This window comes from Marmota flaviventris, chromosome 5, assembly GCF_047511675.1.
Source record: "Marmota flaviventris isolate mMarFla1 chromosome 5, mMarFla1.hap1, whole genome shotgun sequence".
In the NCBI taxonomy this organism is placed as follows: Eukaryota; Metazoa; Chordata; class Mammalia; order Rodentia; family Sciuridae; genus Marmota; species Marmota flaviventris.
Window position 1 is genome coordinate 6,209,249 of NC_092502.1, and position 15,110 is coordinate 6,224,358.

At 41.1% G+C, this 15,110-nt stretch overlaps 1 protein-coding gene across 1 annotated transcript; it reads right to left on the reverse strand.

Moving 5' to 3' along the window:
* Nucleotides 1-2,525: 2,525 nt before the first annotated feature.
* LOC139705647 (olfactory receptor 2L13-like) lies at nucleotides 2,526-3,464 on the reverse strand. Its single transcript, XM_071611799.1, has one exon. The coding sequence runs from the start codon at nucleotides 3,462-3,464 to the stop codon at nucleotides 2,526-2,528; it is 939 nt and encodes a 312-aa protein (XP_071467900.1).
* Nucleotides 3,465-15,110: the final 11,646 nt, after the last annotated feature.

A 15,110-nucleotide genomic window follows, 5' to 3' on the forward strand; every position in this document is an offset into this window, starting at 1 on the left:
AATAAAATAAAATACTCAGAAATTAATCTAACAAAGGAGTTGAAAGGTCTCTACAATTGAAATTGTAGAATCATGAAGAAAAAAATTGAAGAAGACCTTAGAATATGTAAAGACTTCCCATGTTCATAGATAAGCAGAATTAATTTTGTCAAAATTACACATTCAATGCAATCTCCATCAAAATTCCAGTGGCATTCTTCACAGAACAACAATAAGAACATCCAGTTCTAAAATTCATTTTAAATATTAAGAGACTCAGAATAACCAAAACAGTCCTGAGCAAGAGGAGGGATGCTGGACACATCAGAATACTTGATTTCAAATTATGCTACAGAACTCTAGTAATAAAAACAGTACATTAGTGGTATCAAAACAAACGTGAATACTGAACGAATAAAATTGAAGACAAAAAGAAAACTTATATATATACTTACAATCCTCTGATACTTGACAAAGGTGCAAAAAATGACTATTGCAGAAGAAATAGCCTTTTTTAACAAATAGTGCTAGGAATCGTGTAGAATAATGAAATGAAATTTGTATTTTCTTATCCTGAAGAACAGCCAAATCAAAGTGGATCAAACACTCAGGAATGAAATCAGAATATTTGCAACTTCTAGGAAAGAACAGCATATACACTCCAACATGGCAGTACAGGAATTGCCTTCTTTAATACAAACACTAAAGCTCAAGAAATAAAATGAAGAATTAACAAGTTGGATGAATCAAATTAAAAAGACTCAGTGCTAAAAAGTAACTGGTTAAGAGCATAAAGAGCCTACAGAGTGGGAGAGAATGTTTGCCAGCTTCTCCTCTGACAGGGGAATAATAGCCAGAATTAAAAAAGAACTCAAAGAGGTCACCACTAAAACAGATAACCCAACCAATAGAAGGGTCAAAGAACTCAACAGACATTTCTCAAAGGAACAGAAGCAAAAAAAATGTGAAAAAATTTTGCTATCTCTAGCAATCGGGGAAATGCAAAATAAACCAACATTAAAATTCCATCTCCACTACAATCATAATGATAATTATCAAGAATATAAATAATAAATGTTGTTGGAGATTTGGAGAAAAATCACACTCATTTACTGTTATTGGGACTGCAAATTAGTGAAACCACTGTGGAAAGCAGTGGGGAGATTCCTCACAAAACTAGGAACAAAACCACCATGAGACCTAGCTATGCCACTGCTCAGGATTCCTCCAAAGAACTGAACTCAGCATACTGCAGCAATGCAGCCACATGAATGTTTATAACAGCACAATTGACAATAGCTGAGTTATAGAACTCATCCAGGTGCCTGCTCATTAATAGAAGAATGGATTAACACAATGAGTTACATATAAACAATGAAGTTTTACTCAAGCCATAAAGAATAATGAAATCATGGCATTTTCCAAATAAATGGATGGAAGTGAGGAACATCATGCTGAGTGAAATAAGCCAGACACAGCAGATCAAGGATCAAATGTTGTCTCACATATGCAGAAACCAGAACAAAATAGGTGTAAAAGGAGAGGAATGGATATCATAGAGCAAAGATCAGAGGAATTTAAGAAGGAGATTGAGAAGGAAGGATGGATGGGGAAAGGGAGGAAATGCAGAATGAATTTAACAAAATCACATTATATGTGTATAACTATACCACAGGGAACTTGATTTTTCTGTATATGTAGAAAGCACCAATCAAAAACTTTAAAATGAATAAAATAAAAACTGGTAGAGGAATTAAAATAAGGGAGGAAAGAAGAAAAGAAAGGGGAGATGCACTGGGGACTGAAATAGACTAAAATCGAATTCCAGAATGTATGATTTTTGTAAAAATGAACCCAAACATTATTTAAAATTATCATGCATTGATAGAAGAATAACATTTTAAAAACTTAAAGTTTAAAATAAAGTAAACAGATCTTTTAAAGTGTGTGGGGTACAATTCTTTGTCCCAACAGCAGTAACAATAGTCAAAAAAAGAAGCCACATCTGGCCCTAAAGGGGAGGACTCTAAATCACCCTGAGGTCCTGCACTTCTGTGCACACTGGCAATAGTGGCAATGGGGCCCTTGAAATGTGTATGATCCAGGTTGTTGTTTGCTGTGAGTGGGAAATACAACACTTTGACTGTTTAAAATGAAAACAAACTATGCAAGCACAGTAATAATTGCATGTCAAATATATAGACATCATAACATTACACGTCAATATAAATATTATTACACTGGTAGTAGTATATTTACAAACAAAATATACCACTTATAATACAATAGAACACAATGTAAAATTTTAATTAATTGTTAATAAAATTAACTAATGTTTTCTTCAGTGAAATAAATAAATGTATGATTGTGATAACTGTATATAATTATCTATTAAATTAATATTGCTTTTAAAAATATAACTAGAAATTCTTAAATGACATACGTGGCTCACCTATATTTCTGTATACATCTATAGGTCAGCACTGTTCTAGAGAATTCCAGTCTGCATGGAGAGAAGCTATACAGAGGAGCAGAGATGACCATGCTCACTTCTTTCTGGAGGAGAACATCCCACACACTCTCCTCATGGCCCCCAGCACCTCCTTGTTCCTCAGGCTGTAGATGATGGGATTGAGCATGGGGGTGAGGATGGTGTAGAAGACTGCAAGGATCTTATCCTCTGCTTGGGAGCAGAGAGTCTTGGGATGGAGATAAGTGTAGACAAAAGGAGCATAGTAAAATGTCACCACAGTTAAATGTGTGGAACACATGGTGAAGGCCTTTTTTCTCCCCTCTTTTGAGTGCATGTGGAAGACAGCAAAAAGGACCCGTCCATAGGAGGCCGTGATGCCAAGGAATGGGAGGAGGAGAAACAGGCTTGTGCTCACAAACACCATGTACTCATAGTCCCAGGTGTCCACACAGGCCAGGGGCAACATGGCAGGGACATCACAGAAGAAATGATTGATGGCCCTGGACCTGCAATAAGGAAGATGAAGGGCATAGACAGTGTGTGCCAGGGAGTTGATGGAGCCCAGTGTCCAGGACCCCAGCATCATCTTCCCACACTTCATTTTACTCATGCGAATGGGGTAGTGGAGGGGGTGGCAGATGGCCACAAAGCGGTCATAGGCCATCGAGGCCAGAAGTAAGCCTTCAGAACATTCCATTGTCAGAAAGAAGAAGCTTTGCACACCACAGCCCAGGAAGGAGATGCTCTTCTGGCCAGAGAGGAAGTTGATGGCCATCTTGGGGACCGTGGAGGAAATGTACATCAGGTCCATGAGGGAGAGCTGGCTGAGGAGAAAGTACATGGGGGTGTGGAGCCGGGGGTCCAAGAAGATGAGGGCAGTCATCCCTGAATTCCCCAAACAGGCGAGAACAAACACAGAGATGATCAGGAGCAAGAGAAGAAGGCCTTTCTGATTCGGGGGAAACAACCCTAACAAAATAAAGTCATCTGAAGTTTGGTTCCATTTCTCCATGAAAACCTACTGCTTTAAATTCCTTGAAAGAAAATGAAAAACAAATGCTAAGCAATACGCATAAAATGAAACTAGAAGAAAGAATAAGAAGGAATTGACTTTATTAATAATTTATTTTCCTTCAACACCATTTCCTTGTTCAACTGTATTTAAGACCTGAATGGAATGTTCCTGCCCCAGTTCTCTCTGTAACCATCTCAGCACATCCTGGACACATACATGGTCTTGCAATACAAAGTCTATACCAGGCACAGGAAACCCAGTGAGGTAGCTGGAGCCTTCCTGCCTGCTGACTCCTGGCAGGAGCATTCCCAGGACTATGCACCAGGCTCAGCCCTGAGGAAGCCAGGATCCTGCTTTCCCAGCTCCCCAACTCAGCACTCAGGTTCACCACAGACATGGCCTGTGGGGCGCAGAAGTGCCCTGTGTGCTTGAGTCTGCATCCTCAGTGACCTCGCCTCTTCCACACCTTTAGTGCCTGCTCTCCCCTCCCCACTGGCACTGCTGCAGCTGAGTAAGCCAGGGTCTTCTCCCAGAGCTGTGCTGCTCACCTCCTAAACAGAAGCTGCTCGGCTGTTCCTAGAAGTGGGTCATCATTTAAAAGCATCTTTCTTAAGTTGTAAAGGTATCCTGAGTCCCTTAAGATCCACCCTAGTTATAATGCATTGTTTGTATATTTTCTCCTAGTAAGTTTTCCATTTTCTAAAGCCCTAACAAATGAAAATCAAGCACATAGATTTTCATAAAAATTTTCCTTTCTTTGAGTAAGCAAATTAAAATGATAAAAATGACAGATTTAACAATATGCAAGTTTTCATTCTGTCTGACATGGTGGCATGCTAGAACTCATATCATAATGGAAACATACATAGATATGGAAAAATTAAACACACCATCAGACATTCCTTCTGTCTATGTAGAAATCTTTGATAAGACATAACTTGTATGAACTCTTCTTCAGATTACTTAATTGATTATAATCTGCCCACAGCCCAAATTTCATGAATTTAGGCACTAATGTCTTCATTTTCTAAATATAAAAGGAAGATGTGAAGAATAACATTTTCAAATACATTTAGGCTTTGGACCAAACTTTGAGCCTCAGCCTTCTTCCAAATGCTAATCAATTTTAAATATCAAATTGAGCAATTGTTGGGTAATTGTTTTCTCTGTGTACAAAAATATTGTTCAATATAACTTTTGTTTTTATTTTGTTGCTCAAAAAAATCATGCCCAATTCCTGTATTCAGTCTAGGCTAGGCAGATGGACCTTGGAGAGAATGTTTCTTTCTTCCTTTCTTGCAGTTTAACTTCCTAAGGCACAGACGGGAGGTACTGCTGAGGAGCAGTTCACCTTGGGAGACACCTAAGCACAGGCAGCTTCCTGACTTCAGCTTACATGATTGTCCTGGCCCTCTGCAGACTTGATTGTGTAGGGGAAGTAAAACAAAAACCACATGTCAATCCTACAGAGAATTCATAAAGAAAAAAAACATGTAAATTTCTGTTCTTAGATCTTTTTCTTGATTTTTGTTGCCCAGACCCTTTCTGTGAATGGGCATCTGCCCTCAGTCCCTCAGAGCCTCTGTTCTCCTCTCTATGCCAGCTCACTCTGGAAAGTGCTTCTTTTGTTTCATTTGTTCTCCCAAATACACACTAACTGTGATTGTGCCATTTCTTCTATTTGCAATATAAATGTTTAACTGCCTCCCTCATCTAGTCTCGGTGTGGCTTTCTGCTTTCTATATTTGTGTCCTTCCATCTGAAAGACATGTATGTGCCACATCCTGTCCCTGATGTTAACTGGAAAGTCATCTTGGATTATGGCCTTTTCAACAGGAAAGAACAGCAAGTACTGGGCTGCGGCCCTCATTCCCAGGTGGCAACTTAAGATCAAGTTTTGCTTCATAGTTAGTGAATATGAGTAAAACTGTAAAAGAGATCTTGTAATAAAAACTGGGACTGGGCTTATAATTTATAGCTGTGTAATTAAAAAGTGCCGAGAGTGAGAAGTGTATGGGCAGCAGCCCAACAGGAGCCCAGAGTCCCTGGCAGCAGGGGAGGTGGGATCACAGGCTTCTCTGCTTCTACCACTGTCAGAAACAAAAACTCAAGGTATAAACACAGAGTTCCCGTCACTTTCATGCATTCATTCTTTAAAAATATGCTCACTGTCTCTGTTTTATGTCAGTGCCACTAGGTATTGACTTGCTAGTGCCTAAAATATATAAGATTCTGCAATTTGTAGCTAAAATTAATGGGTGGTATAGGTAATAAAACAACAAGTTCAAACATATACTATGAGGTTATATATTCATTCATATTAGAAAAAGATAAAGTGAGGAGGGAGGACAGAGGGACAGCTGGGGAGCAGCACTGAGCACCACTCCAAGGAGGTGTTGCTGGAGCCCTCAGGCTCTGGACCACTCTGCACAGACTGAGGAGCAGGACCAGCCCTGGAGGGAGCCTGCCTGGGTCATCAGGACAGCAGCAGAGACAAGAGGGCTCTGGAAGTTCCCAGGGCAAGTGTGTAGGGAGGGGAGGACTCAGACTGTGCTCTGGACCAGGTGAGAGGCCAGTGGGTGTGGCATGGGGTCAGGTCCCTTCTGGAGCTCACACAGGAGGCTCTGGTTGAGGAGAGAGCTGAGAGGAGGAGCCCAGGGCAGAGACTGGGCAGTGGGCAATGAGGACAACTGGGGCTACCCTGGGTTTAGCAAAGGAAGCCAAGCATGCCAGGGACCCCTGAGGCCTGGGCACATCAGCACAGCTGGGTGCTGCTTAGGGACAGGGTGGGACCCATTGAATCCTCTGTCTCTGTCCCTTGGCTCAGGGGCTATTGCATAGAAGGCTCTCAGCCAATCTGCTGATTAACTGAACCAAGTATGAACCTCAGAAGTAAATTAGTAATGTAGACCAAACTAATAAAACGTGACTAGGTAATGTTTTAATCAGTCTATAGTGCACACACCTGTGAAGCAGGACGTGAGAACCTCGTGTGGCACTTCCTTTATCTCTCTGTTTAGTGTATGTTCTGTTTCAGAGGAAGAAAGGTGCCAGCAGCCCTGGCAGTGCCAAGCAGTGAGCACATTCTGCTTCAAGGTCATGTGTCCCTCGTGTCAGTCATTCTAAGGGAAACGTGTTTGCAGTTAGATTCTTTGCCAGGTAGGTTACAGTTCAGAGTATCATAACAATGGTTTGATTGTACTTAATATGATGACTATTTATTTATAAGTAGAAAACTTCCTTGTTGTTAGGAAATGGATAAAAATGCTTTCTTCCATGTGGGGACAAGTGCATGGAGTACTCATACATGGCATATGTTAAGGGCATCTGAGTGGCAGGCCCTCCCCTCATGCTAGGCTGTGAGCAGCAGGCCACTTATCCCATAGGCACAGCCCTGGGCGTGAGGCCATGTGTTGCAGTCCCTGCACTTGCTCCACGGCCCACTCCTCGATTGGTGGCTGCAAGGACAGTTAACAGACATTGTACTGTGGCTGCCTGTAATCTGCTTAGCTACTGCCTGAGTATATGTACATGGTAACTGCACAATAAAATCAGACCTGCTTCCTGCTTGGTCTCCGGAGGTCTTGATTAGCGACTCCGCAGCCACACTCTCCTCTACCCTGTTCCGTAGACCTCCTCGCTGGACAAGAGAGAGCCCATGCATTTCCAGGTTCCTGTGTATTTGGGATTGGGATTTTTAGGATCTGTGACATTGGAGTTAGACCTGAGGGTCTATTTCCATGGAACACTCTGCACAGACTTTCCAAGTATTTTATTATTTAATATGAGAACTTATTTCATGCACCAGAATTACATGAAACATCACACTCTTGGGCATGTTAACCCTTGAAATTATTGTTCCTATGGCACAAGTTGGGTCTATAATTAGCATCTCCTTTGATCATCCTGAGTCACATTGCTCAAATATATAGAGTCAGCAAAACCCTCATTTAACAGGGCCTAATAAATGTTAATGTAGCAAGTGTTTATCTTGCAGAAGTAACAGGTAACATACACCTTAAAAAATATTATGAACAAAATCCCAAGACCAATAAGCAAATTGTTTCTCTGAGCCTCAGCTAACTCAATTCCAACGATCTCATATGACAGCTATAAGATAGAATTAAGTGACCTCTGTGTTTAGTCCTAAATATGTGTTGATCTCCTCTCTTCCTTCCATACTTCAAACCTTGAGAAGATTCAGGCCCTTGAGAAATCTATTGTCTTGACTAGGATTGCAGCACATTGTAGAATTTTAACAGGTTTACATGACTTCATTTTACTCTTAAGTTTGTTCTTAGTTTGTCCAACTTGTTACAGAATGGTGTATATGGTGTATACTTTGTACATCAAAAAGTGTCTCCTTATGATAGGAAAACCACATCTCCAAAATGTCTCTATTAGTTAAATCTAACCCAAATCAACTTAGTTCAAAAGCATCATCTTGACTCACCTTGTCTGAGGTTCTTGAGTTTGTATTTTGAGAGAAATAGTTCTATAATTAAAACACTATCTTCTGACAGTCCACTGGATTCTTTAAACCCCAAGCCACGCTCACACTCTGCCAGGCTAAGCAGCTAGGTCCTGCCACTGAGCAGCAGCCCTGGATCTCAGCAAGCTCTCCTGATGTGAGAAGTCAAAGGCATCAGGAGGGAATTAAGAGAACACCTTCAGTGCTCACAGCTCCCACCTCTAGTGTTCCCTTCTGCTGAACTCACAGAGCTCTCCACCCTATGCAATGCTTCCCTAAGTTAGTGCTTTGCTCACACATCTCCCTTTCCTATTACCTTGCACAAGCCCAAACATCTCACCCTTACTCAGACTCTACATGGGGGACAGGGGACGAGCTTCTGCCCCTGGTGTGCAGGACCTTCCTCCAGCAAGCCTCACATGTGTTCCCTTTCCCTCTAATTGATCCTCCATGTCCAAGCCCCCAGGGACAGGATCCTCGGCCATCATCTGACTCTGCTGACTTGGAAAGAACTTAGCTCACACTTAGAGCAACTCCACCAACCTGCTCAGCTCTGTAGCTCTGGCCTGCTGCCCAGAATTAATCTCAAGAGGGATGAGCTCAGCTATTCCAGAACAGGATGGAGAGCTCTAAGAGGTATTTGTTAATGTTCACCCAAATCCTCTGGTTTTTCAAGTTAGACACATAAGGATCAACAAGATGCAAGCATCTCTTACAAGTGTTCAGCTAGGTAATGGCTACATTAGTAGCAGGTGAACTACCTCCTAGTAATGCATGCTCTGTCCAGACCCCTTCAGGCGCCCTTCACTCAACTTGGAAAATAAGAGACTTGGTGGGGAAACAAGATGGTCAGAATTCAACTCTCCTGTACTCCGGGCTTTAGCCTTCTTCACGCTGCACCCACATGCTCAGACTGCTTCTGGGGTTAGTGCAGGAGGTGGCCCTCCTGTTGTTTGAGCCCACCTCCTGCTCTTGCATGAGACTCCTCTCTCTCTTCATCTCCTCTCTCCATTTTCTCTCAGCCATATCCTCCTCATAGTTATATAAACATAATTTTTTAGAGGAAAAGTTTGGCCATATGGAAACTAATCGTGCTTTCTAAACCAATATTAAAATTAAAGGGTGTGACATTTTGTGGAGCAACTTATTCTGTTTGTGGAGATAGAAGTTGCTCATGATTGAGGTGGAATGATGTGGGTGTTATGGATAAGGAGTTTCAGGACTCTGATCAAGGAAGGGAACGAGAGTTAAAGGACTGCTCTGGGTGGTGGCCCCTGGAATCTGGGAGCTTAGACTGAAAGGGGAATTCTTCACACTTATTGGGTAGGCAAGGCTGGTGAAGAGGTCTTTCTGAGAACACGTTGCCAGCACAGGGGAACTTGGGGTGACAGGCACTTACGAATTTTAGAAGAGTGGGAGGCCAAGAGAAGGAACTCAATGAAGCAGGTACATATTAGTAACCAGATCTTCAATGTGCTCAATGACAAGTGGCCAGCAAGATGAAGAATGGTGATTTTTTGGAAAAGCATGTATAAATGTCCCCTTGGGACAGAGATCATATCGATACATCTGCTCTAAGTGCTTCAGCATGAAAAATTTATGAAGGGCTCCAATATTGGTTCAAATAATCACCCTCTCCAGGAAATGCCAACTTACTCCATGCGCCCTTCAGAAAGTGGCTGTGGTGGCTTGGGGTCAGTGCAGGAGCTCATCAACATGAGCTTGGCCTCGCCAGTGCTAATTTGCTCCTATGGCTGAGACATAATATTGATTCATAGTTCTGGGGGGATCTTATGGATTTATACAGTGTGGAATGAGCAAATCTGGGCAATAAACACTTTGTACTCCTCAAACATTGATTGCTCCAGTGTCCTGGGAAGCTTCACATTGCTCTAGACATTCTTAAATATACCACCTGTCACTGTAGCCCACCTTTACTCTCCTGTGCAGAGAAAACCAAAGCTGCTCCTCCTCCTCCTCCTGTGTTTGTGACTTCTCCCACTTCCCGCTCTCTCTGATCCCCACTGTCTTGCTAATCTCATCACCACCATTTTACCCATTCTTCTATGAGATCAACACTTTAGTTTCCACCATTGAGTGATAACAGATGGCATTTGTCTTTCAGTGTCTGTCTGTCTCTCTCAATGACTACCAGTACCATTCCTGATGCTGCATTCTTTTTATGGAACAACATTTTATTTACCCATATCCCACTGAGGCACACCTTGGTTGATTCCATATATCGGCCTTTATAAATATTGCTACAAGAAACATCAAGTTGCAGGCATCCCGTTGATGTAATCCCTTCCTTTTCCTTTGTTCTATACCAGGTAGCAGGATTGCTGGATCCTGTGAGAGTTCTCTTTTTGGTCTTTCTGGGAACCCACAAGCTGTTTTCTATCATGGCTGTAGCAATCTATATTATCATCAACAGTGTTAAGATTTACTCTTTCTTCACATCCTCATCAGCATTTGTGATTTCAGGCTTTTTGCATTTTCACAAAAGCCTTTCTAACTTGGTTTAAATGATGTCTCTCTGTGGTTTAGGTTTGCCTTTCCTTGATGACTTAGGATATTGAGCATTTTCACAGGCTGACCATTCATGATTCATTGAGAAGTCTGTTCAGGTTTTCCCTCATTTTATCAAGAGTTACATGATTCATATCCTGCCTCTCAGCAGTAGAAACCAAGGCTTAGCCTCCAATACAGACCCATTCAATGAAGCAATGAGCAGCCGCAGTGGAGGCAGGCTCACTGGGACTCTTCCATGCTGTGGAGGACGTCGGCTTGTTCTCCAACAGATGGGCACACGTTTTAGCCTTTGTGTTTGACAAAAGGTGCAACTGCCTTAGTGGGCAGTATCACAGCCCGAGAGAATCTGCACTGCCATTCTTGGACATAAATGCCCTTATCCATGGAATCCTCTAGTGTTTGATCTCTGGCCAGCAGGCAGATTTTGGTGAAGCCAAGAGGGCAGTGGACCCATTCCCATAGAAGCCACTGTTCTTATCACTTTCACCATCAGCCAGGAGTATCTATCTTAATATAAACTTAGAAAGACTTGGCAAAGTTCTCGTATGGTACCGGCTGCGGAAAGCACAAAGTGTTCCTTGAAGCTGCAATGTCTGAGCTAAATCTATGGTAATAGGTAGTAATGGTGTGGGTTTTTTCCTTCTTGGTCCCATTACCAGACAATAAACACAGAAGTGTTTCACGAAATTGGCCACTTAATATATTTTTGTTCCTGTCCTGTGGTATTTCATGTTATCGTTTGAATATAAGTTTTCTCCCCAAAGCTCCTGTTAATGTAGAAGTGTTCAGATTGGACAGATTTCCATAGCTGTAACCTAGTGGATCCCTCTTAGTTTGAGTGGACCCACTGGGTGGTAACTGTAGGCAGGTGGGGTGTGGTTAGAGAAGATGTGTCACTGTGGGCGTGCCCTGAAGGGTGTGACTTCCCTGAAGACTCCTATAAAGGAGGGGGAATCAGGTAAAGAAGTCTCTGCTGCAATGAGTTGAGCACCTTCCCTCCGCCTCACCCTTCTGCCATGATGCTCTGCCTCACCATGGGCTCAGAATACTGGTGTCATTTGCTCATCTACGATGAGCCAAAATAATCTTTTCTCCTCAAAGTTATTGTTTTCAGGTGTTTTGGTCACAGCAAGAAAAAGCTGAGTAACATAAATTGGTACTGAGAAATGGGGACATTGCTGTGACTAACCCGACCTGTGTTTCAGAAGCCTTTGAAGCTGGATTGTGGGAAGACTTTGGAACAGTTTGGAGATTCAGGCTGGAGATAATTTGAATGAGTTCAATGAGACATTCCTGTGGAAGCTCAGAAGTCCAGAAGGCAGACAATAAGACTGTTCATGAGGTTTCAGAGGAGAATGGGTCCGAACTGAAGTTGGATTAGAGAACATTCCCATTATGTTTTGTCCATGTCTTGAGACAGCATGTGAGACTTAACTTAATGAGGGTGGGCTAATTAATCTGGTAGTGAAAATGTCAAGGCAGCATGGTTTTCAGGCAGTGTAATGGATTTTGCTCACAGGTTTGATAAAGTTTTAGTGAGAATCAGAACAGAAGGCAGAGAAGGAGGATTATGAAAACTTGAAGTGTGGCCATAAAATTGCAGGTAAATTGGTGCCAGAGGAGGTGATGTGGTTGGAGAAATTCCATCTAAGTGCTTTTCACAGAAACAGTGGGAAAGATGGTTGAAGGCATCTCAGGAATTTGCATGATCACCCTATCCCTGGCTCAAAGGTGTAGCTTGAAAAAATGCCTTCCAGAGGAGACCACAGGCACCTGCCTGCAGGGGTCGCCTGAGTTCTTTCACTGTGCTCAGCTCCCCAGGCACATAGAGGGTCCTGCAGCCATGATCTCAGAGATCCCAGCCACTATTTGAGCTGATGGCAGACTTTGTCATCAACTACCTGGGGCTGATTAGACAGAAATAAAATGCTAGAGTTAATGGGGTCTTGGAGGCTTCCACCAAGATTTTGGTTTTACCAGGCAAAATGTGGCAGGGTAAGGATCTCTTTGGCTTGCCCATGAGAGGGTGGTACATGAAGCTGAGGCAAGGAAGCCAAAACTTATGGGGGGGCACCCCAGATTTTTTTAAAATTTAGCTTTGTTTTAATTAGTTATACATGACAGTAGGATGCATTCATGAACTTTGATAGATCGTACATACATGGATATAATTTCTCATTTTTCTGAGTGTTCATGTTGCAGAATCACATTGGTCCTGCAGTCACATAAACGCATACAGTAATAATGTCTGTTTCATTCTACTATCTTTCCTATCCCCACATCCCCTCCCCTCCTCTCCCCTCCCTTTACTTTCTTCTACCTAATCTAAGGTAACACTATTCTTCTTTAGTGCCCCCTGCCTTATTGTGAATTAGCAATCCCATATTAGAGAAAACATTAGGCCTTAGGTTTGGGAGGATTGGCATATTTCACTTAGCATGATGTTCTCCAACTCCATCCATTTACTGGCAAGTTCCATAATTTTATTCTTCTTTAATGCTGAGTAATATTCCATTGAATATACATACCACACTTTCTTTATCCATTCAACTACTCATAGACACCTAGGTTGGTTCCATAGTCTAGCTATTGTGAATTGAGCTGCTATAACATTGATGTGGCTACATCACTGTAATATGCTGATTTTAAGTCTTTGGGTATAAATCAAGGAGTGGGATAGCTGGGTCAAATGGTGGTTCCATTCTGAGCTTTTTGAGGAATCTCCATGCTGCTTTCCATAGTGCTTGTACCAATTTGCAGTCCCATCACCAATGTATGAGTGCATCTTTCCCCCCACATCCTCACCAACATTTATTTTTGCCTGTATTCTTGATAATTGCCATTTTGACAGGAGTGAGATGGAAACTTAGTGTAGTTTTAATTAGCATTTCTCTAAATGCTAGAGATGTTGAACACTTTTTAATATATTTGTTGAGTGATTGTATTTCTTCTTTTGTGAAGGGTCTGTTCAGTTCCTTAGCACATTTATTGATTGGGTTATTTGGGGTTTTTGTTTGTTTGTTTGTTTTTTGTTTTTTGGTTGTTTGGTGTTAAGTTTTTTGAGTTAGAAATTAATACTTTATTGGAAATGCATGAGGTAAAGATTTTCTTCCAATCTGAAGGTTCTCTGCTCACATTATTGATTGTTTCCTTTGCTGAAAAGAAGCTTTTTAATTTGAATCCATTCCATTTATTGATTCTTGATTTTACTTCTTGCACTTTAGGAGTCTGGTTAAGGAAGTCAGATGTTAGGCCAAAGTGATGAAGATTTGGACCACTCTGGGCCACTTTTTCTTCTATTAGGTGCACGTTCTCTGTTACAGTGACTAAGTCTTTGATCTACATTGAGTTGATTTTTGTGCAGGGTTAGAGATAGAGGTTTAATTTCATTTGGCTACGTATGGACTTTTAGTTCTGCCAGCACCATTTGTTGAATAGGCTATATTTTCTCCAGTGAATGTTTGTAGCACTTTGTCTAATATGATATAACCATACTTATGTGGGTTTGTCTATGTGTCCTCTATTCTATATCATTGGTCTATCAGTCTATTTTGGTGCCAATATCATGCCATTTTGGTTGCTGTAGCTTTGTAGTATAGTTTAAGGTCTAGTATTGTGATGCCTCCAGCTTTACTTTTCTTGCTAAGGATTGCTTTAGCTATTCTGGGTCTCTTATTTTTTCAAATAAATTTCATAATTTATTTTCTATTTCTATGAAGAATACTATTGGGATTTGAAGAGGAATTGTATTAAATCTGTATAATACTTTTGGTAGTGTATCCTTTTTGACAAAATTAATTTTGCCTATCCAGGAGCATGGGAGATCTTTCCATCTTCTGAGGTTTTCTTCAATCTCTTTATTTAGTGTTCTGAAGTTTGCATTGTAGAGGTCTTTTGTTTGTCAGATTGAGTCCCAGGTATTTTATTTTATTTGAGGCTATTGTGAATGAGGTAGTTTCTCTAATTTCTCTTTCAGTGGATTCATTGCTGATGTATAGGAATGCATTTGATGTGTGGGTGTTGATTTTATACCCTGCTAATTTGCTGAATGCATTTATTAATTCTAAGAAGCTTTCTAGTGAAATTTTTGAACCTTATAAATATAGAACTGTGTCATCAGCAAATAGTTGTAGTTTAAGTTCTTCTTTACCTATTTGTATCCCTTTAATTTCTTTCTTCTAATTGCTCTGGCTAGAGTTTCAAGGATGATGTTGAATGGAAGTGGTGAAAGAAGACATCTTTGTCTTGTTGCAGGTTTTGGTGGGAATTCTTTCAGTTTTTCTCCATTTAGAATGATGCTGGGCTTGGCTTCATCACATATAGCTTTCACAATGTTGACATATGTTCCTACATCCCTAGTTTTTGTAGTGTTTTGAACATGAAGGGGTGCTGTATTTTGTCAAATGCCTTTTCTGCATCTATTGAGATGATCATATGATTCTTATTTTTAAGTCTATCAATATGATGAATTACGTTTATTGATTAATGTATGTTGAACCAACCCTGCATACCTGGGATGAATTCCACTTGATTGTGGTGCACTATCTTTTAAAATGTTTTTATGTGATTTGTGATAATTTTATTGAGCATTTTTGCATCTATGTTCATCAGGGATATTAGTCTGAAGTTATCTTCTTTTG